Source organism: Beta vulgaris, chromosome 5 (assembly GCF_026745355.1).
Source record: "Beta vulgaris subsp. vulgaris cultivar EL10 chromosome 5, EL10.2, whole genome shotgun sequence".
Lineage (NCBI taxonomy): Eukaryota > Viridiplantae > Streptophyta > Magnoliopsida > Caryophyllales > Amaranthaceae > Beta > Beta vulgaris.
Window position 1 is genome coordinate 12007216 of NC_079206.1, and position 24858 is coordinate 12032073.

At 34.7% G+C, this 24858-nt stretch overlaps 1 protein-coding gene and 1 long non-coding RNA gene across 5 annotated transcripts; one reads left to right on the top strand and one right to left on the bottom strand.

Moving 5' to 3' along the window:
* The first annotated feature begins 7100 nt into the window (after window positions 1-7100).
* Window positions 7101-8956, top strand: LOC130591678 (uncharacterized). Its single transcript, XR_008969692.1, has 2 exons — window positions 7101-7308; window positions 8391-8956. It is a non-coding gene; the product is annotated as an uncharacterized LOC130591678 (long non-coding RNA).
* A 1771-nt stretch (window positions 8957-10727) lies between these two features.
* LOC104892814 (hypothetical protein) lies at window positions 10728-17107 on the bottom strand. 4 transcript variants are annotated; one of them, XM_019249506.3, is made up of 8 exons: window positions 16756-17107; window positions 15296-15384; window positions 15107-15182; window positions 12560-12609; window positions 12152-12484; window positions 11869-11903; window positions 11704-11742; window positions 11074-11215 (listed from the first exon to the last, which is right to left on the bottom strand). In XM_019249506.3, exons 1-8 carry the CDS (start codon window positions 16952-16954, stop codon window positions 11212-11214), a joined length of 825 nt encoding a protein of 274 aa, XP_019105051.2. In that variant the 5' UTR covers window positions 16955-17107; the 3' UTR covers window positions 11074-11211. The 4 variants fall into 4 exon arrangements, with proteins under 4 accessions (XP_010677120.2, XP_048500864.1, XP_048500863.1 ...); XM_010678818.4 differs by lacking the exon at window positions 11869-11903 and having other exon boundaries at window positions 10728-11215; window positions 16756-17105; XM_048644907.1 differs by lacking the exons at window positions 11869-11903; window positions 16756-17107 and adding an exon at window positions 16632-16726 and having other exon boundaries at window positions 10728-11215.
* Window positions 17108-24858: the final 7751 nt, after the last annotated feature.

Genomic DNA, 24858 nt, shown 5'->3' on the forward strand with positions numbered 1-24858 from the left:
AGTACGTTTAGGATAACTTTATTATGTTACAATTAATTTTCATCTTCCTAGGGTAGCTTTGAGTATTATAAGGATAATTTTGAGTATTATAAGAGTAATTTTAACTAATTGTATTACTAAACACACCATTATTGATACACATAACAAAGTGAATACATACGACAACAAGAATAAAGCAACTGACTTTAAGTACTCATCAAAAGACAAAGAAATAACAAATGAAATTATAAATTGATCTTCCATATCTGAAAATATTGACTTTAAGTACAGTTAAGGCTTTGGTAGGTTTACTCATATTCATCAACAATCAATTTCTCTCTCTTCTTCTTTCTTTAAAAATATTGCCTTTCAAGTCACATTTCCCTCCTTTCTTTCTGTTTTCTCTGGTACATATTTCATACAACCCCACAACCCAAAAAAAAAAAACAAAGAAGATGAACACATATTAATTATATTACAGAGAGTTTTTAATTTTGGAAGATATATATTGTATCAGTATCTATTGACGGCCACAAATTGTTGATACACATAACAAATTGTAAAACCCTAATTCAAATCCTAGATCGATGATGGCCAAATTGTCACCTGATTTTGCACCAACCGCATACTAAATACGTGAAATCAAACCCGATAAACGAATCATCGAATTCACGCACCAACAAGATAATTGACAAACAATAATACAGATCCAATTGAACAAAATTAAGCTGAAAAAATACCAAGAAACAACCTTTTAGAAATCAGAGGTATTGCAAAAGAAGGCAAAGAAAAAGATCGATGAAGTGTAGATGCAACGATGTTACTGACCGCGTGCAAAGAGAGAGAAAGAAGTTGATGATTGTTTGAATTTCAATGACTGATGTACCGGTTTAAAAGCTTCTCATATTGGGAACATTTGCTTTCCTTTTTTTTAAATAGAGGAGAGAGAAAAAGAGATTTTTTTAATAGAGGAAGGTGAAATGAGAAAAAAGAGTTGAGAGTGAGATGATGATAATGGTGAAATCCAGTTGAAGAAGAGTGGGGAGGAGAGAGGAGCAGGTGAGGAGAGAGAGTAAGAAACTCGGTGAAACTATGAAAGAAGGGAGGAAAGAGAAAAGAGTGATTTTTACCCAAAAAACTGCAGCATCAATGTTGGCATTGACTGGACTAGATTCGAAATCAAGAAAAAATTAAGAAAAAATATATATAATAATCGGACTGGACTAGATTCGAAATCAAGAAAAAATTATCGAACTGGACTGGAATTGACTGGACTCAGAAAATATTTGAATCAGACGTGGACTCAATTTCTCGAGTTTAAAAAACTTTGGATTGAATTGGATTTGAATTTGGCAAAGTCCAATCCAACTCACACCCCTAACCACCCTTGTTTTCCTTTAAGGCACCAAAAAGAAGCTGCAAGATGTTTTGAATTCTCTCTAAAAAAATTTAAAAAATAATTAAGTCGTCCATACTTTTTTTAAGAAGGATAAATTATTATTTTCTAAGGAAGCAAAAAATGGTAAGATATCGTCTATACTAATATATTAAAAGGTGTTACTGAGAACGGAAAGATGTCATGTGGTGCCTTCGCTAAGAGTGTGTTATGACATGTAATCCACATACACTAAAAAAGAAAATGTATTATGTAAGATTCGATCTCGTGATCACAGATATATATACTAATGTCTTAATCACTAAACAAAGTGATAATTGATATTATTATTTCAGAGTAAAATATTAATTAATGAAAGATCACAAATTTTTTAAATGTGACCGGCCCATATATAAAACCCACGAGGGATTGTTTAGCCAAAAATAGTCCATGTGACCCAGATTTCTCTCCTCTTTTCCTCTCTCTTGCTCCTTCCTCTTTGAATTTCTGGAGTTTTTTTTTTTTTTTTTGTGAACAAACGAACATGACATTAATTAAGTCGATTCAAATAGAATGTTATTAAGATTCCGAGATGTACTCATTCTTGCAAAAAATGAGTGGAGTTCTAAATAATTGTTACATTCATGCAATCATCAAGTTTTTAATGCTTCATTCGCCAGTCGATCTGCCACCGTATTCTGCAACCTGGGAAAATGCATTACTCGAACATCCTTAATCTAGGATTGGAGCTCCCTGCACTCATTCACAATGTTTGTATACATACCCACCATCAATTGATGTCGCATGAGCAGACGAGTGGCCTATAAGCTATCCGAGAAACAGAAACAAGTTGTCATCTTGTTCGTTACAGCAACTCTTAAACCTTCTCTAATCCCCATTAATTTCCAGGTAAAGCATTTATAATGTAAGATTGTATACAGAAGCCTAAAACCCAAGTACCCTTAGAGTCTCTAATTATATTAACAATACCCATTTGAGATAGAGGATCATGAAACGAGGCATCTGTGTGGATCATAAAGCTATGGTCTGGCACTACAATATGATGTAAGGGTTTAGATGAAAGCAATGGTTGTAGAAGAGGTTGATCGATCCATAGGCAGGGCCGACAGGGGAGATAGATTACAAGCCTTTGCAAATTCGCCTTCTTGCTTGGATCATGATTCCATTAGGTGTGGAAAGGATTGTACCGTCAAACACACGCAAATTCCTAGCCTTCCACAGCTCAAAACACACCCAAGGAAAGATGGCTTTTCATGGTAGACCCTGATCTACCCTGATGCATTCTTTTTTATCCTCCGTGTCTCCCCCAAAAAAATTACTTCCTCCGTTTCTTAATAAGTGCAACATAGAGAAAGTGGGGAAATACCAAGGAATGTAGTGAGAGAAAGTTGGGACCACAATAAAGTGAGTAATTCAAGTGATGAAACAAAAAAGTTGTGGTCCCCTCTTGCTTTTTGGTGGCATATTTGTAATAATATTGAACTTTTTTTACCATTTTGAGCTTTGGTTCACTGGACAGTGACTATTCCAAATAAGGGAAATGTTGCACTTATTAAGAAACAGGGGTAGTATTACAAATCCTATCTATATCATCTAGTGACGCTTTAGGTAGGCACGTGGCTTGCATGTAATAGGAAGTTATAGGGGATAGAGTCGACTAAACTAAACAGAGTATCCCCGCTTTATTTGGAAATGTTGTTTTTCATTTAGCCAACCTACTTATCACGTAGTGACGTGAATTCTATTAATTTATTAATGGACAAAAAATACGAACAATAGCAAAATAAATTATGAAATTCAAAAATAATAACGTATTTGTTTATTGTAACTGACCCGAGACATCGTCCGGACAAAAAAACTAGTAAATATATTAAAAAGTGTTCCTAAGCAAGGAACAGTGCCACATGGTGCTCTCCCTAAGGACGTTTTACTTTATGTAATACGATAAAAAAAATTAGAAATTGAATAGTATAGGATTTGATTCTGTGACCTCAAGTTCATATACTAAAGTTTTAACCACTAGACCAAGTTATATTTAGTGTTAATATTTTAAAGTATAATATTAATAAAAGAAATTTTTCCTTACCCGGGACATAGCCTGGACCTGATAACTAGTTTAGTATTTAAAATATATGAATTGTGCTCCAAAAATCCAAAATAAATGTAACAAAAGTCAACAGTGCATGTCCTTTATATATATATATATAATATATTATATATATATAATATATATATATATATATATATATATATATATATATATATATATATATAATTTTTTTTACAACGGGTAAATAAGTACAGCCTACTCGTTTCTATGCGCCTTATTGGCTAAAATGTGGGCATCTTGCACCTCTTGTCTTGTAGCCTTTGTACACCGGAAACATCGGAATATGTTTGCAATTTCCCGAATTTCCTTGATTATTAAAGTTATGTCTTTGTTGCAAACTTGTGGGTTCTTTAGCGCACTAATGATCTCCAGACAGTATGTTTTTATTTCTAAATTGGCGCACCTCCATTGGAAATCTGTTGCTGCTTGGAGAAAAGTGGTGGCATAAATATGGCATGCAAATTAGCCTGCATGTGGAAAATTTCCATTGTGCACTCATGGAAAGAGGTACCCGAGGGCTTGAAGAAGTCTCTATGGGAGGATACTATAGTAAGGTTCACGTACAATAACATTTACTTTCTTCATTATTTAGTTATATATAACTGTAATGTTAATGATATCATATAAATTACAACAATTGCGGAAACTAATATGTGAAATGCGTGTTGTTGTAGAATCTTTTCAATATTGAAGATGATGAAGCAAAGAAGAGCCTAATTCTATCCGTGGTTGCCGAGAGATTCAGAGATTTCAAGGCTAAGTTAGTGTATGGGTGGATCACTAAGGGGAGGAAAGTTGTAGGTACGAAGAAGAAGAAAATCTACGGCGCAGAAACGCCATCCGGTTCTCACGCTTCACCGAAAGCATCAGTTGGGCCTTCCAAATTACCATTTCAGATTTGGACGAATATCAAACCTGTAGAGTAGGAAGCATTTGTTGCCAAAAACATTACCCCACAAGCTATAGTAAGAATACTATACTAATATTTAACTACACTTAGCTCCAATTTTTTGTATTAACCTTTGTTTGTAAATTGTGTTTGAGGCAAGACACAGCTCTCGCTTCCGTTTGAAGTGGAGATATTGCAAATATTTCACTTTTTTTGTGCATTTTTCTTCCTTCAAAAAATTTCCATGCAATTGCGGCTTACCATTCATTTTTCCTCGGATTCTTCTTCCACGAACCATCAATGCATACTATTAGTGTTTTAGAATTGTTCAGATTGCCTATTTGCCACTCCTCCCTTATTTCTTTTATTTATGGTTCTGTCATCTTAACAATTCCCCATTGTTTAGTTGCTCTTGAGTGCCTCACTTTGCTATATGTGTAGATTTCCATTATTCTTGTAGGGTTTGCATATCCCCCCTTGAACACGATTTCGTTTCTATGCAACCAAATAGTCCAAAGTGTTGAAACAAAATTTCTCCTTAGTTCTACTGACTCTTCGTCCTTCCTTTTTCTGAATAGATTAATGAAGTTCCTTATCCAGTCTTTTATTGGGGTAGCAATGTTGCTTGTTACCCTGATTTCCATGGTTGACATACATATGCGCTAAATGAATTCACAATTTTTGAATAAGTGGTATTCATTCTCCAACCCTTGATTGCAGAACTTGCACTTGTCTTCTACAAGAATATTCCTCTTCGCTAGGTTGGACGCGGTTGGGATTGTTTTGACTGTAATTTTCCATAAAAAGTGTTTGCACTTTAGAAAAATATCTGAATTCCAGAGGAAGTTCCTTATCCTGTCTTTTATATAATATATATTGTAAAAGTTCCTGTCAAAAAAAATGTATTGTAAAAGTCGAAATGCAAAAACTGAAAACGTCAGACTATATTGAAACTCCCTAAAGAAAGGGACTATTATGAACTTGTCCATTTTAGCTGGAGACTAAGGGGGCGTTTGGTTAAGGGGTTACAAGAAAGGGTAAGGGAATCAGTTGATTTCATTCCGTTAAAACTTGTTTGGATTGGGGGTTTTGTTTCCCTTCTTTTCCTCTCCATTACCCCAAATCCCTCTATTTTGATTCCCCACTACCTCCTCCACTTAGAAATGGGGGAATGGAAAACCCTTGACAATCACATTTGACAACTAGTATTGTAATCTTCCGTTTCATTTTAATCTACACACTTACACTTTTCACGAATGCCAATGTAAAATTTTGAGGACATATATCTTTAGTTTTGTATTTGTAAAAATTATAAAAAGTACATATTAATTAAATACATGTTATGATGAATCTAACAAGATCCCACATGACTATATTTTCATACATGTATAAATCACAAATGATGGTCAAAGTGAAATTTATGAATAGTGTAAAATATCAAAGTATAACCATTAAAATGAAACGGAGGGAGTAATTCCTAAATCATGAAATTAATAAGTGTCCCCGATTTAACAATTATTGAAGGAAAATATAGTAATGAATTGTATACTAGAACATATCTTCAGATGTCGAATTTAATAAATTTTGCGTATTCAATACAAGCTTTTTAAGTAGTTTTTAGTATCTTGACTAGGTCAAAACACTAATGAAAAAAACAATAGTATTTGGTATGTTTGTAAGTAACTTTTAGTGGCATAAGTAGTATCTTAGTAGTATTTGTGAAAAGCTCCAATTTGTAACTTTTGGAGTTAGCGTTTAGTGGTAGTGTATAAATTATATATTAAAGTTTTGTTTGAGTTTTAATTAATTATTTGTATACATCTACTTTGACAACTTATTTTACCGAACATCAATATTTTTTATACCGCTACTTGGACATCTAACAACTAACAGCTACACACCAACCACTAACAATTACCAATACAGCTAACCGCTACTATCTCTATTACATAAGCTAAGGGAGGAGGTGTGGTGTCCTTTTTTGAAGTGACTAAAATACCCTTAATGATCTAATTAATAGAATGAAAAAAATTACAAAAGCAAATCATTTAAAAATTCTCATTCCAACTTACCATTTAAAACAAGTTTAAAATAGTATATGCATCAAATACTTCAATCAAAAATTAAATGGACAAAATATTTATACCTTATAAAAAAAGATGGCATACATAACGTGCACATGAAAAGTCTGAACATTCACTACCTTTGATACTCTTTAATTCAGTTAAACCAACTCATTATTTTTGTTCATTCTGTTCAATATTCATTCACAAAAAATAATGTTAACAATCACTCACAACCTTTTTATTTTTTTACATTAGCGAATTAATATAATATCTAAATTCATCTAACCGTTGAATTTTTTACATTTAAGTTTAATCATAAATAAAGTACGAATGGAGTATCTAATAGAATAACAAAATTTGAAATTAACGCACGCATCGCGTGCATATAAACGCTAGTATAACTAAAAGCTACTAGCACAACTATTGTTGCTGAACACGTCATTTATGAGGTAGAATTGACTCAATTGGGGTAAAGGAATATTTCTGAAGTTATACAGATAATAATTTGCATCATACGAGTCTAAAATATAAACAATATCACTACTACACATTCCCAATGTCATTCTCGTTATGCGATGACACATAAGCTACATTATTGCAATTGGATAAAGATATGCAAAATTTAAACAATTCCGACCACGCACAAAAATAAAGCTATCAATTATTCAACAGCTCAAGTCAAAATCAAAATAATTTGCTATACCCCTTTATGGGCTATAAATAGGGATCATAACATGCTGAAACTAAAGTACCTTTACATATATTCCAATTTTATAGCATCAAATTTTTGAGAAAATAGTTATGGAGAAAGTTGTGTTCAATTACGTGAAACTGGTCATCCTGCTTGTTTTTGTGTTTGTTGCAGCAGGTTTAGTCTCTTTCTCTTATTTGTCACTAAAAATTTAAGATGCATATTAATAAGCTTAATCTCTTACCCTTCTGCAATTAGCTTTTCTTGTTCACATTATGACTCCGTTTGGTAGGGCGTAAAACGTTTTCCCGGAAAACTGTTTTCTTCTATTTTCAGTTTTACATTGTTTGGTTGGCAAAAGAGTGTAAAACCATTTTTCCTTTGGGTAAAATTACTCTCCCAATGATGGAAATTTGTTTTCCTTTCAAAATGAAGGGAAAACTATTTTCCTTATCCCTCTTGTATACTCCTCTCACTATCTCCTTACTTTCCCTTTCATTTTTCTTTCATTTCATCATTTTTCTTACATCAAACCAAACAACGGAAAACTAATTTTGGAATTGTGTTTTCCATTGTAAATTGTTTTCTATGAAAATCATTTTACACTGAAAATATTTTACGCCCTACCAAACGGAGCCTATAATTTGGTGAACTTTCACATAAAAACCTCATAGAATCTTCTTAGTCCTAACTCCTACCTAAACGTAATGTCTCTAATCTTAACTTAGTATAGAAAATCTAAGCAATTTATGCTCCGTTCTCAATTTATTTTTGCCGAATTAAACATGTTTATGCTAACTAAACTTTTTATATATTAATTGTACTTATTTTTGTTAAATTAAACTTGAGTAGAACAAAGTCGTAATTGAAGTTCATTATATAACCTCAAATCCTCAATAGTAAAGCATGAGAACTAGTCGGACGAAGGGCTCTTCAAGAGTTTTTCAATTGGCTCGTAATATCAAAATTCATACTAATGAAACTAACGTTCTTAGTCTCATATAGACCCTTTAACTCTCTGAAGGTTATTGATCGAGGAGCAGTATCATGTCGTTCGACGTTAATTTCACATAATACATGATAGTTTCAGTTTGTCATTCATCATGTAACCTACATAAGAAAAAAAAAAAAATTAACGTTCATTGATCAAAATCTAACACATTACACATAGCTAACCTAGAGTATGATTTGGTATATGCAGCTCCGAATCTAACACATTACACATAGCTATAACCTAGAGTATGATTTGGTATATGCAGCTCCGATTTCTGCAAGGATGCCGGGAACAACCAACATGCAGAGTATGAATGAAGTGGAGAGTGGGACGAGTAGGGTGGTTCTGGTTCCTAACACAAGAGGTGGTACAACTCAAGATTATTTGGTAGGGAGTAAAAAGAAAAAGGAGGAATGTATTAAAAGAGGCTATCCGTGTGAGCCCTATGCAAAATGTTGCCATTCTTGCGTTGTTGATCCTATCTACGGCTTCAAAGTATGCTCATGAACATATTTATTATGATGATTGATGAGTATGGAGAAGTTACTGCTTATGTGTTATGTCAAATGTGTGTAACTACTTTATAGCGCCCATTGTGCGCTGATGCTTACCTCAATTATGTGAGTGATATGAATAAAAATTTGTGTGCTTTTCTTTTATACAATAAGGTCAATGGTCACTTCATTCTATGTTATCTATTTCTATAGTAATTGGTTTGGCCCTCAAAATATCCATGTATTAGAGAACATTTTGTGCAACAAGGTATATTAATTAGGAAGAAATTGCAAGAAGTTTAAAAGAACTCTAAAACAAAAGGAGAATTTTATCAAATACCAGGACCCAACAAGTCTGTTAATCAAGAAAAAATCCTACAGAATTGAGCAAAACAATCACATAATTTCAGCAATTCAGCCCCTAAGATAGTGCAATGATAGAACTAAATAAAGGTTCATGATCTAGAGCCGGTTTTTCCAGATACACGAAAAGAATCAACAAATATTAACTCAAATTTACCACAACTATATAACGATATAAACTCAAGCAGTGAAACCAGGAACGCGGGACGTACGGCCGAATCGCGTCTTGAGTCGTTCGTACCGAATCGCGGAACGAACGCGACCCAAATCGCTGCGGTTCGCGTCTCAGTACGGTGGTCATTGCGTTTCCTTTTTCTCCTTCAAGGGTCGACACTAGAGGACCGAGAGAGAGAGGAGGAAAGAAAAGAAAAGAAGATGAAAAATCACAGATCTAGGGTTGATTCGAAAACCTAGATCTGGAAATTGAAGAGGAAAATGCTTATACTAGGATAAATTACCATGGGGCTTTGGTTCTAGCAAGAATTCCGAGCCAGATGGTGTTGTCAGATCCCCGGATCTCCGACATAGGCGGTTGGCAGCGGCGGTCGGCAATTGGCTTTCTCTCATTCTTTCCCTAGCCTCCGACATTTCCTTTCTCTGTCTTCCTCTCTTCTTTTTCATTTAATGGGCCTCCAGTCAGTTTCTAATTACGTGGGTGTGCCCCTCCCCCTTCTCTTTATTTTTTTTCTTTTTGACTTTTTCTTAAAGTTTTACCAACTAGGGTTTTAAAGAAAGCATTAAAGTGGGCTAGGTATAGTTGGGCCTTTAAAAAAAACTGTCATAACTCTGTATACACAAAATTTCGAGTCGAATTAAATAAGACGAGAAACAAAGTAACAAAGAAATTATATTTCAATAAATATATTGAGTACAATCTCTGTAAACAGTTTATAATGAAAAATAAACTAAGTCCTCTGATTCCGTTTCGTAGCTTGAAAGTGACACGTGTTGGTGTCGACGTGAAGTTGAATGTAGACTGACCTGTTGTCAACGTCAACCTGAGTTTGAGTGTGGGATGACGTTTTGTCGACGTCAACCTGAGTTTGAGTGTGGGATGACGTTTTGTCGACGTCAACTTGAGTTTGAGTTTTGTTTGGGTATATTCGAATGAGGGCTGACAAAGCTTGAATCTCAGTCGAATATGTTTGAGTGTATTTGAATAGTCGGCACAATTTTGATGTGCTTGTTGACTAATTGCAGAGAGAATTCTAAGAGAATTTTATGAGCTCTTGAGAATAATGATTTTTCCGTCCCCTCAACTGAGAGATGTGAGGTCTATTTATAGGGAATGGAGATCCCTTCATGGACTTGGTAATTTATGGGTTTGGGCCCGTTTATGACTTGGAAGTCTTTTTACCTTTGCCACTTGACCACCTTATTTGGACTAATAATCTGGGCTAGCCCAATACTTTATAACCCAAATTGTATTTGTTTAATCTAATTTGGATATGTAATTTGAGTGGGCTAAATTAATTAAATTGGGCTATTCATATTTATTTTAGCTCAATAATAATTAATTTATTTTCATGTAAAACCCTAATAATTTTTTAGTGTCTACAAACTCATAGCACCAAACGTTCCCGATTCACTCAAGGTAGCGTTTCCCGTTTCCGTTTCCGTCCCGCGTTTCGTATCGAATTTCGTTCCTTGTATCACTGAACTCAAGTTACCACGATGAGAATGATATCAATGATGGTATAGCAAAAGTGAGATTGATCAAGCTAAGAGAGGCAGCAAAGAAGATATAGCTCAAAACGAAAATATATTATAGCACCTCAAAAACTAAAAGTTATGGCGAGTAATTACTCTTCTACAGTACATAGCCTAATGTTTTTCAGTAGTTTTCTACTTGGATTCACTGAATCACTTCAAAACCTATTCTCATTATCTCTCCAAGTATTGTATTTGTGTGTATGCTAGCAAATACGACTTACGTGTATCACGAGTCACGGCCAACGATTTCAGAAACGTGAACAAACAGAGAAAAGGTGAACAGAAAAACTAAAAAATGAGTTGGTATTGAACTTGTGTACGTAGTTAGTTCACAATGGAACTTCTATCGCCTCCGTTGTTTTCTTCTGCAATTGAAACAATCGGAACAGAAGGACGAATTTGTACCTTGATATTTAACTTGGAGCTTACTGGCTGGAACTTTTAAGTCTTCCACCAATATTTTACGAAGCCTTTCATTCTCTTCCATAAGCTCCTCGATGACTTGCTGATGTTTGACTACCTGATCAAAAGGGAAAAAAGAAGCTGACTCATGAATAGGGTCGTCTAATATGCACAAAGTGACCCACAATACAAGGTTTTGAAAAGTGAAGAGCCACAACTTTCTAGTCCATACAGAGAAGCAAAACTCACTATTTTTCTCTCATCTCACTAGGTTGCTTAGTATTTTAAACATTTTGGCTGTAAAAATTGGCATGAAATATAATATGGAATGTACTCATTGTAAAAGATACTGTCATATCCCATTTCTCTTGGCAAGTTATTAATATTAGCACAGGGTCGCCAAGAATTTTGGGAGGGCCCTGCTCATGTACCTTCAAATATAGCACCTTCCTGCTAATGTGATGCTGATTTAGTGACATGGAGTTAGAAAAAACATGGACTTGGTTGGAAATGTTAGTGATTGCATTGATACTTATTTCACCAATACATTCTGCAATTCTTAAAATGATTACCGACTGCAAAAGTGCAAAAAACAATAGACATTACCATCCGAAGCACCCTGTTTTCTGACTCCGACTGTTCATTCTGCAAGTGTCATCCAAGACGATTAGAATTAACTTTGATGATGTTGAACAATAATGTAATATAATCAAACAAGAAACTAAAACCTTTATCAGCATATCAAACCCTACAAAACTTTTTACATCTTACAAGATGGTTTCAGAAAATGAACCAGTAACTAAGAGCTTAAGGAACCACAGTCCATTTCCATCAAGAATGCCCATGTAGAAAAAAAAAAACACTTCCATTACTTCTTACATTTACCCCTTATTAAAATATCTTTTACTATCAACGACATGATATCTTACAAAAAAAAATTATTAACTTGAAATAAAAAAAGTGGACCTTTTTTGTAACAGATCATAACATATATATACAGAAATTCGTATTGGGATGGAGGTAATGACATAAAATTTTCCATTCTTGTACATACCCTCTCAAGTAGCTCAGAGTTTTCTCCTCCCAGAACTGGATCCTGCAGTAAGCCATTGATAAGCTTCTCAGTTCGTGTACCAAAGGACAGTTTTGAAGGTACATCTTCTGATCTAAAGTTTTCCATCCGTGTAATCGCATTCCCATCTCCTGCTGGACCTTGGCTCTTCATGTCTGGTATTTTCTTCCCAAACTGTGCAATACTCCCCAAAGGATCTTGAGCTGACCCATGAACAACAGTCATACTACTTTGCATTGATGCAGGGAGAAGGCCTTGCCCAATCGATAAATCAGGAGTTGCTCCAAACTTCATCATCACTTTGGTCACTGTTTCCTAATAATTTAGAATATCAGAGTTTCAAACAAAGATCATCAGGGCTCAGGAAATTATAGAAGAACTGATACATACTATAATGGACAATTGGATCTGTTGCACCACCCCAGGCTTTAGGGCCAGACCTGCACAGGTACACGTTTATGTATCAACACGCAACACAAGCACCACCAGCCACTACTTAAAATTTATCAGTTATAATCAATATATATAAAGTGCACTCACAAAACCCTTTACATTCACGAAATACCTTTGCCAAATTTAAAAATTAAAGCATAGCATACGTCTATAAAGCATAGCAGAATGCAGGCAGAACGATCCAATACTGTTCCTTTTTCACAGTATCTGTGTGCCACGGCAATGAGCTAATAACCTCGCTTTTGGATAAATCATATATTTCTCCTTAAATGAAAATCTAAAGCTCTTTTGTTTATTATTAACAAACAATATAAACAGAGAGGGTATAAAAGTTAGCTTGGTTTATATAATTAAATTTAGAAGGGGAGGATCTTAGTTGGCGCTGGGAGGGGAAGGCCCCTGATAATTCTTTTGGCATATTGAACATAATATGTTGTATAAAAATCTTGTAGTGTAATGGTTGAGGATTCAACTTTTGATATAATGTTTAGGCGCTTGAGACTTGACCCTCTTATGTTTTTAGTCCAAGATCCACCACAAAGAAAATGTCTTTCTGTGTGTCCAAAGATACTTGAAGGGACGAAACTACTTGTCTCTCGAAGAAGAAGTTTCCCGCTAGGATTTGTTACAGTTCTGCGTTTCCATGTTTCATAAATGGGAAGCGTCATATTCACGAGGTTTCCATCCAACATAGACGTCCAGTTCCAGGCCGTTTGAAAGCTTAGACAATGGGAATCCTCTTCTAATGTCTTCTGTTTTACCATCATCAATACAATCTGCTGCTTCTTCTAATTTCATTTCTCAAATACCTTCAAGTGTTGGACATCAGCAACCACATAAAATCTAGAAGAGCTAAACTCATACTGCATCATCTCCTTGCAAATCATTCTCATTAGAACTCAGAAAGAAGATGGAAGCTTGCTTTACATAATGCATGTGAGACAGAGCTAGTGCATGTATTTCTAGTTTCAAGGTTTCAAAATTCAAACTACTCCATTTGGTAGAAAAGCATTAAAAGGCCATGGAGAATTCGATCAAATGAATAGACACCCAACAAGAGAAAAATGTTTAATGCTTTAATCATATGTTTATTTGTATTGTTGTGGATCGACATACACTGCATAGGTAAAATTTTTGCACTAGTGCCAAACTGCCAATACTATTACTGGCTATCAACTCGAGGGAACATTAGACAAATTAGACTAGCCAGTAGTGCATCTTGACATCTAATCTTTGCTGGTTCAATGACCTGAAAAGGAAAATATCACTTTTCTTTCTCATCCCTGGTTGACAATATTGAAGTCAACGCGCTGTTTTGAGCCAACAAAAGATGAGAAATGAAAAGGGAGAGTTTTTATCTAAAACTCCTGCACCATATATACAACTCCACAAAAAAGAGCCAACACTTTCACACAGATCAAAATGCAAGGGGTAAAAAAGGTCTTCTAAACAACCCCCCTGGCGTAAGAAATCTAGCTTTTCCACCAAAAAAAGATGGAGTAAGGACAAATGAGACCCGCTTGAAAAGGAATGTACAGAGGAGTGGAGAACGCCAACACCAATTACTTCATTTTTTTTCTATTGTGCTTAAGGTATATATTTTTATTGATAGTATACTGAGGGGATGTCTAACGAAACCTTAATTTCTCCTGTTTAGGTTAATAATCTATTTTCAACTTCCTCTTGGTTCCTCCACTCTACTAGTCGATAATTAGAGGATTCTTAGTACCTAAATGCTCAAGGCTCTCAATAAGAAACCACTGCATCATTTTATTTACAACGACATGAGTCTATCAATCTTACTAACCGGCATCTTTCTTTAACAGGTTAGCTGAAGCGGTGAAGCCAACATCATGATTCATGACAATATAAACGAATCTCTTTGCTCAATTTTATGAAACAAAGCTAAGCCTCTTGATCTCTCTCACAAGTCACATCTAGTTTAGAGTACGTAAAAACTTCATGTGTTGCCATTGTATTTGTCGATGGCTTATTCTTCTCCATCCAGTTCTAGCATATCAACATTGCTATATGGCATGAGAAAACAGAAATGTTGCATTTAACTGAAGCCATTTAGTTAACATTAAGAAATGAAAAGCCAAAACAAAGTATAATTGAATTGACTTGACAACCTAGTAACTCAGGCTCTCATCAAGCAGATGAGCAGAGCAAAATTGTACAATGTATCCAGAGCTCCTATAGTAGCTAAGAATAGCTAGCCGCCTTTAACTTATATTGTTTTTAACTACTGTTGGACAGGAAAGTTCATTCTATTGATTCCATTAATTCATTAATGGTGACCTGACCTCAGTACATGTGTTAAACAGTAGTATTTTGCACCGTGATTTCTTTTTCAATAAGATACAACCATTCGCCCTATAAAGCTACAATATTGCTGCAGTCGTTGGAGTCCCAAATGGAAGCTAGAGCAAAGCAACAGTAAGATATTATACTAACTTTTTCTCTACCCTAACAGATACATACCAATTCCAAAACCATGGCCAAAACCAACTCCACACCCTATGCCTGCCTCAATGTTCTTTGCACCTATCTTCTTCAACTGAAAATAGGTAATACATGATACAGTTAAAAAGAAATCGCCCTATGAATTAGTAACAAACAAGTGAATCAAAATGGCAGAACAGAAAGCGAAAAAAAAAAGATACTACATACAGAGTGGTTCACTTGTCTCCCAACACCAGACAGGGCGTGCGTAGCACCACTTGCAGCACTCATAACTTGGTTCAGCATAGGGATAGCACCTAACAAGATTGATCAATTGATTGAGATTCTTCAAAGCAACTCATTCCACAGATCAATAAAACAGGTTGGTAACTGCAGAATAATATGAAGCATTTTCACTGCTTTTGTTAGGACACTGAAGTAGCAAAAGTGAACGAAACAGGATAGGAAAAATTTTAAAGAAAAAGGGGGAGGGAAAAAAAGGAATGCCAAACTTCCTGGAATAAATTTCTTAACCATTTGCAAGTAAATCAGTCAAGTAAGAATTCAATGGGTTAGAATCTAAAAGCAAACAAAAAATCAAAATCCCCAAATATAGAACAACCTCAAATATCACATCATTTTAACCAACTAGGATTAATAGTGGTAAAGCTCAAACCCCAAGCTTTGCCTATATGAGATGGATAGCTTGAATGGCATTAGTACACCTTCCTACCAACTGAGCTAACTATTGAGTGTAAAACCTAGCAGGTATGCATATTTTGGAATGAATGACATAGCTTTACAGGAAACTTTTAATGAAGTCAAACTTGTTTCCTCCTCATCTAATGGTATAACAAGTTCTTCTCTAGACCACAATGATACCTCTATATGGATCTCAACCATGCCAAATAGTTAAACAGCATTATACCTACTTCGTGCAGGCTAGCAAAAAGGCCTCTCGCAACAAAATTCAAAGCACAGACTCAAGCAAATGTACCTGAAGGTTAAAGCGGTCAATGGATGCCTACCAGGTGAAATTCCTACCAAAGAACTTAAACAAAATTTACTCAAAGGCTACCTCATGTAAGTTAAATCTATTATTCAAAATTTCTCCAATCAGAGCACTATACACATATCCCCCACACAATCAAATGAGACATTAAGCAATAAAAATGTGTGTTTCAAGACTCGAAACCATGACTCTCATTTGATATGCTAATACACTAGCCAGCTACGCTACCATACTCATGTTGGTATTTGTGAGGGAGAAAATCATTTAAAGACAAGATACTATTGAAGATTTCAAATGCAGGTTGGTAAATAATCCGGGCGTATCGTACGGGACAAGAACTAGTTTATAATACATATCTTAACCACTTTGATAGCTAAGAACACACATTCATACACAAACACTATTAAAAAAATGATTAAATTAGCCCAAATAAAGCAATCAAACTTGGAAATCTACAACCCACATTTGTTTGTGAAACGGATTAAAACCAATATAAAGAAACCACTAAAATTACTTCCAATAACACAAAAAAACTAAAACTTGGAACTTTACAGGGTTTTTGAGGGGGTAATTGATGTGGGTTTTCCCCATTTTTGCGTTTAAACAAATTTCCCAAATCCATATTTCACAATGTGAAAAAACAGAAAGTGTAGAAATATAGAGGAGAGAGAAATACCTAGATTGATGGGGCGACCAACACCGATACCAAGACCACAACCAACGCCAAAGCCAGTGAAGACCTGGCCCACTTTAAGCGTAAAAGGAAATTCAATTCTCAAATTCTCACTTTTCTTTACGATAATGCTTCCTCCGTTACTCATGCTGCTGCTGCTTTTACTTGCACTTGTAGCAGAAGGAGAAGCAGTGCCCTCCATTTTTGCTTTCTACAATCTCACATAAGAATAAAAATGTTCTATTTGCAGTATGAGGGAGGAGGGAGGAGGGAGGAGGGAGCAGAACTTTTACTTTATGTTTTCTCTTCCTTCTCTCTTGTAAAACTACAATTTAGATTGAATTAGGAAGAATAACCAGGAGAAATCAGAAATGGAGAAATAAAGAAACGACCAAGTTAAGTTCTTTTGGACTGAGAGTAACTAAACTAGATCCAATAAATGAATTGAAGTGAACTAAATTTAAATTAAATGGAAATAAATTGAGAAAAATTGAACTCTAAAGAGTAAAGTATAATTATACTGAATTGAACTGAACGGAAAATTAGTTTAGAAAAATAGGGCAATCTGACGTGTGAGTGGGAAGTATTATAAAGTGTGTTAAAGAGTGATATGACCCGTTAGTTCGACTTCAATAACTCGACATGAAATTAGCGGGTTTGGGTTAAAACTTTTGACTCGTGAAAGTAAGCGAATTCACTCGACACGACTCATTTTATTGAACGGGTTAGGTTAGGATTGTACTTTCTAACCAATCTGACATGACGACTCGTTTAATACTTAGGACCTGTTCTCCCCAGCTTATTTTCAGTTCAGTTCAGTTCAGCTCCAATCAGTTCAGTTCAGTTCAGTTCAGCTCCATTCTTTTATAACCATTTTGTTAAATATTATTATTATGTTGGTATAATTTATTTTACTAATTGCTCTTATTATTATTATTATTATTATTATTATTATTTATTTTTATATCATTACTATGAAGTATTATTTTATTTTTTTTATTATTATTATTATTATTATTATTATTATTTATTTTTATATCATTACTATGAAGTATTATTTTATTATTATTATTATTATTATTATTATTATTATTATTATTATTATTATTATTATTATTATTATCATCATTGTTGTTGTTTCTATATATTATTTTGTTTATTATAGCTTTGCTCATTATTATTACTATTATTATTAGGAGGAACATGGTTTAGGTCAAAGCACAAATAAACCCACGTTTTTTTAGCCCATAAACCAATCAAATCGCGTCAAGACGATTTATGATGTAATTTTCGCGGTCCAACCCAATCATTATTTTTATTACTAAATATTATTATATTGTTAAATCTAATTATTAAAATAGTAATATTAATTTACTTCTTAGATATTATTGTTATTATATATCATCATCAAGTATTAATATATTAATACAAATAATATAATATAATTATTATTAATTATCATTATTATCATTAATTATTATTATTATTATTAATTTATGATTATTAATATTATTTATTTATAACTATCATTTAAAAATATCCAAAATACTATTATTATTATTATTCATTATTATTACTTATCATTATAATTATTATTTAATATTCATATTATTATTGTTTAAATATTATTTAATTCGTTTGCACATGAGAAAACACAAAATAATAAAAGAGAAGGCTATCATTCAGAATATCATCAAAGACTAAATAGACAGGAGAATAACCCTTGATCATCCCATCGATGCATTTACAATATCAATTGCATCACTTTCGATCACAACCTTTGCATACCCAAGTCGCCTTGCAATCAACTGACTAGACCTTATAGCTTGTGCCTCGACCATATCCGCAATCGCAGCATTGATCCTCTTTGTTGCAGCCACCCGAAGCTTCCCCTCACAATATCTAACAAGCACATACACCAAGACATGTCATAACGCCATAAACTATTTGTGCACAAGTATTTACCTTGACAATCTCATACATATGGTAAGACCATGAAAAGGAATGGGACCCAACAGCAGTACAGCAGTGGTTGGGGTTGCAACAATAAGTAACTTCTTTGTGTTGCCCTTATACTCCTCCACCATTCTTATGTAATCGACAGCAACAAAATGGCACCAAGCTTATCCTACTTAAAGAACATTTTGTTTCTACAAGTCCATGGAGCCCATAACAAGCTGCCATAGAACGAAGTCGACAACACATATATAGCCTCTTTGATAGCCACACCCATCTAGCATCAAAAGAGGAAGAAGAATCTATCAATTCACTTTCAAGCACACATTGATCAAAGATTTTCTTGACAGCAGTGCAATCGAACAGGATATAAATTATTTTCTCATTGTCATAACTGTTACAAATGAAAAACACAGCAAGAAATAACAATGGAAACACACCAGATTTTTCTCCTTCACTGCTCTACATTGGGAGCTCAGGCTTAGAACTAATTCATATTATTTGAGAGAGTATTTACAAATGCAGAATGCTATATTTTCTGAATGAATGAAACTACTACATCAAGTGTTCTATTTATACAATAATGAGATAAGAAAAACTAGCTAATAACAGAAAGAAAAAGGAGCTAACAAACTAACTAAATTACAAGCTAACTGAAAATATCAGTAACAAACTTAATAACTACTTTATGCTGAGCTGGCTGAGCTGGCACAGTTGGTTGCCATCAGGATCAGGTGGTTGTAGCTGTGGCTGCTGCTGCTGATCACATTCTGTGATGTTATATTTAACACCCCCCCTCAAACTAGGCAAGGTATCAACCATGCCAAGTTTGGATAAAAGATATGTAAATTGTTGTGAAGGCAAAATTTTTGTAAATACATCAGCAAGCTGAGATGTGGTAGGCAAGTATGTAAGTTGTAACAGACCTTCTAGGATTTTATCTCTAGTGAAATGCACATCAATTTCTATGTGCTTAGTTCGTTCATGATGAACAGGATTCTTAGCTATGTGTATGGAGCTCTGGTTGTCACAATGTAATGTGACTGGCTTGAGCTTAGTTACACCCAACTCTTCAAGAAGACGCACAAGCCATGTAACTTCACTAGCTGCTGCTGACATAGCTCTGTATTCTGCTTCAGAGGAACTTTTGGACACAATGCCTTGTTTCTTAGATTTCCAACTTACTGGAGACTTTCCCAAAAGAAGTACATAACCTGAGATTGATCTTCGTGAATCTAAGCATGCTCCCCAATCTGAGTCTGAATATGCTTGCAATGTTAAGTGATCTGATGCATTCAATAAAATTCCTTGGCCCAGGGTTGAGGCCACATATTTAAGAGCATGAACAAGGGCTTCATAATGTGGAATTCTAGGAGCTTGAAGAATCTGGCTCAGATGTTGGACAGTATAAGCTAAGTCTGGCCTTGTATGTGTAAGAAAATTCAACTTACCTACTAAACACCTGTAGGTACTAGGATCTTCATATAAATCACCTTCTTCTGCAGAAAGTTTTAGGTTTATAGGAAGTGGTGTAGCAACTGCTCTTGTATTGTGTATCCCAGCAGTAGCAAGAAGCTCTTTTGTAAATTTCTTCTGAGTAAGGCAAATACCAGATTTCAAATAGCCTATTTCAATACCCAAAAAGAAACTGAGCTTCCCAAGATCCTTAATACTAAACACATGATCCAAGTGAGTTTTAATGTCATGTATAATCCAAATCATCTCCTGTGATGATTATATCATCAACATATACTGCTAAAATTGTGATATGACCATGTGTATGCTTGATGAATAATGAGTAATCATTTTTTGACTGTTGAAAACCTTTAAGCAACAGCTCCCCCACAAGCTTGGCAAACCATTGCCTACTAGCTTGTTTAAGGCCATATAAGGATTTGACAAGCTTGCACACTTTCTTAGAAGAATTATCCATTCCCTCTGGAACTGTCATATACACTTCCTCCTTGAGGTCTCCATGTAAAAATGCGTTGTTTACATCAAGTTGAAACAAATCCCAGCCCTTGCTAGCAGCTAATGCAATCAAACATCTAACTGTAGTCATCTTAATGACTGGTGAGAAAGTTTCTTCATAGTCTATGCCCCACTTTTGATTGTAACCTTTTGCCACTAAACGAGCTTTGAACCTCTCAATACTACCATCTGATTTCTGCTTGATTTTATACACCCATTTACAGCCTATAGGCTTCTTTCCAGGTGGGAGATCAACTAAGAGCCATGTGTTATTCTTTTGTAATGCAGAAAGTTCCTTATCCATTGCTTCTATCCATCTAGGATCATTAACAGCCTCTTTATAAGACACAGGTTCAATGAGCAACTCAGTAGTAGAAATTAAGGCTTGATGGTTAGGAGGTAAAGAGTTATAAGCAATAAGGGCACACCATTGATTAGTGGAAGAAGCTGTGTTACATACAAAGTCAGATAGGTGTGCAGGAGGAACAATAGTTCTAGAACTTCTTCTGACTGGAAGTGGAGAACTAATATCAATCAAATTGTCAATATCAGTGGGAGAAACAGAAGAAGGAGGAAGAGAAACAGTAGGAGGAGAAGAAGGAATAGAGGGAGAAGGTGGTATAACAGAAGATGTATCAGGCTGTGATAGAGGAGTATCAGTAGTGTAAAAAATATCTGGTATGTCATCATGAGAGATTGGTGTGTAATTTGTGGAAATAGGTAGAAAGAATTGAAAAGTGGAAGAAGAATCTTTGTAGTGGTATGGAAAGTGTTGTTCATGAAAAACAACATCTCTTGAGATAGTAATCTTGAATGTATGTAGGTTAAGAACTTTGTATGCTTTATGACCACTAGGATAGCCAAGAAACACATGAGGGACAGCTTTAGGATGAAATTTAGATCTATTATGTGTAGGTGTGGACACAAAGCATAGGCAACAAAAGACCCTTAAGTGATCTAGGTTAGGAATTTCTCCATATAGCTTCTCATAAGGGCTGACATTATGTAGAACAGGTAAAGGCATTCTATTCATGAGATGTACAGCACACAAAACACATTCACCCCAGTACTTGGCAGGAAGCTTTGCTTGGAAGAATAATGCTCTTGAAACCTCCAAAATATGCCTATGTTTTTCTCACAACTCCATTTTGTTGAGGTGTATCAGGGCAACTTCTTTGATTGACAATACCTTTGCTCAAATAAAATTGTTTCAAGATACCTCACATAATTCAGGAGCATTATCAGTTCTAACAAATTGAACAACAGCCTGAAATGTGTTTCAATATATTGCATAAACTGAGGAAAAACAATAACAACATCTGATTTATTGTGAAGTAAAAACACCCATGTCATCCTAGTGAAATCATCAACTATTGTAAGAAAGAATCTACATCCATGAGTTGTTTGAACTCTATATGCACCCCATACATCTACATGTAACATTTGAAAAGCAACAGTAGTTTTTATACTGCTAGAAGGAAAACAGACTCTAGGTTGCTTAGCTGCAGGACAAATTTGACACAAGCAATCTAAAGTTGTCTTGCTATCAAATGTGGGTAGAATGTGATGTAGTTGACCAACTGGTAAGTGACCCAACCTAAGGTGCCAAAGCTTGGTTTTATTTGCATCATTTACATTCATCAATGCTGTTGAGACAACCTGATTCTGAGTGGACAAAGGTGTTAAGGAAGCATCCAAGTAATACAGACCATTCTCCAATTTACCAAGAAGTTGTGGCCTCGTTGAAAGGCCTGTATGTAACAAGTATTGTAATCAAACCTGCAGAACACTTCAAGTCTTTGCACATTCTAGTATAGAACAAGATTGAACTTGAAATCTGGTACAAATAACACATCATGCAGCTTTATACCATTTTTCAAATCTATATTTCCAATGTGTGTGACTTTTACTTTATTCCATTAGGAATGTTATAAATTGCTCTTTAGATGCAACTTTGTATGATGAAAACATAGACAAATCATAGCACATGTGATCACTTGCTCCACTATCAACTATCCATGATGTTTTAAGAATAGAAGTGAAACAATGTGTACCTGCCACATGTGCTGAAGATGTAGTTTGATCCTCTGTAGATTTTTGTTGATTCATCATTTGTATGAACATATCATACTGACTTGGTGTGTAAATGATACAGAGTGTTTCACATCTTCTCTGTCATCATTTGCAAGCTACAGCAGCCCTTTTCTTGAACTGATTAGCTGGATGATTGGCTGGATAACCAACAAGCTTTGTAGCATTTCTGTTTAGTGTGTCCAGTCATGTGACAATGATCACAATAGAGATTATTATTCCATCTCTTATTTTTTCCTCCAAATCTCTGTCTATCTGAATTGTAGTTGTTATTGTTGCTATAAGAACTATTGTAGTTCTTATTTCGTCTGCTATTCCCAAATTTCTTCTTATATTACAGCAAAAGCCATGTTATCTTCATTTCCATTGTACTGATGAGAGAGTTGTCTGTTGGCTTCTCCTCTTGCATCAACAATCTGTAGGCTTGAGATATCATAGGCAGTGGTGACATCATTAATATACTACCTCTTATGACTTCATAGCCATCATTTAACTTCATCATGAATTCAATCAACCTTCTATCTTGCTGAGATTGAGCAACTTTCTTGTGATTGTACATGTGCAATTTTTACACTCACATTGAGGTATAGGATCAATTGAGTCAAGTTGATCCATAATCTCAACTTAATATAATAAGTTGAGATATCATCTTGCCCTTGTTTAAGATCATTCAAAACTGTTTGAGAGAGAACAATTGAGTTCCAGATGACTGACCATATCTTTCTTCAAGATTGGTTCCAGATTTCATGTGCTGTTCTAAATAACAACACACTTCTTGCAAATATTCTGATCTAATACTCCAAGCAACCAAGAAATCAGCATATTGTTACAACCTTTTCCATGCATTAAAACAGGACTAGAAGGTAGAGGTTAGTGTTGTACCATCTACAAATCCTAGTTTGTTTTTTGGCAGATAGACTAATCAACATAGAACGCTTCCAATCAGTATAAGATCTTCCATCGAATTGAAGAGAAATTAACTTCATTCCTGGATTATCTGAAGGATGTATATAGTAAGGAGAAGTAGGATTTTGTATGTTTTCAGTAGTATTTTCAGTAGCAGATGCTTCAGTAGAAGAAGACATTTTATAGATCTCAATTGATCTTAAGATAACAGAAATTATGGAGAAAAATCACAGATTAGGTAAAGAACACAGAAGATTTAAGAATCAATCTGAGAATTTATCAAAAAAGAAGATGAAGATTGTGAAAATTATCACAGATTATGCAAAGAACACATAAGTTTTAAGAATCAATTTGAGAATTTATCAAGAAAGAAGATGAAGATTGTGAAAAATTTATTTTTCACAGATTCGTTCAATATTAAGCACCTGGTGCTCTGATACCATGTTACAAATGAAAAACACAGCAAGAAATAACAATGGAAACACACCAGATTTTTCTCCTTCACTGCTCTACATTGGGAGCTCAGGCCTAGAACTAATTCATATTATTTGAGAGAGTATTTACAAATGCAGAATGCTATATTTTCTGAATGAATGAAACTACTACATCAAGTGTTCTATTTATACAATAATGAGATAAGAAAAACTAGCTAATAACAGAAAGAAAAAGGAGCTAACAAACTAACTGAATTACAAGCTAACTGAAAATATCAGTAACAAACTTAATAACTACTTTATGCTGAGCTGGCTGAGCTGGCACAGTTGGTTGCCATCAGGATCAGGTGGTTGTAGCTGTGGCTGCTGCTGCTGATCACATTCTGTGATGTTATATTTAACAATAACCACAAACCGGACATGTAGCACTTTGTGCAATGTAACGATATAAAGCCTTTTTCTAACCTCTAAACTCCCCTTATAAGCCCTTCACTAGAAATGTTACGATTTTGGTGGTCCTTCAATGCTCTAAATCCCTCAGTATATCTCCTCATCATTCATAGCTTCATTTACAACTACCATTTGGCCATTTGGAGTCCCAGTTCTGCAAGCCAATAACCCCACTTGGTATTGTAGAAGCAATCCTTAGATTGTCTCCAATAGAGTTTGTCCTTTGGGCAACGAGTCGAAAGTGGAATTGCCAAAATAGTAGCCCACACTCCTCAACCAACAAATTACTCCAAACCAT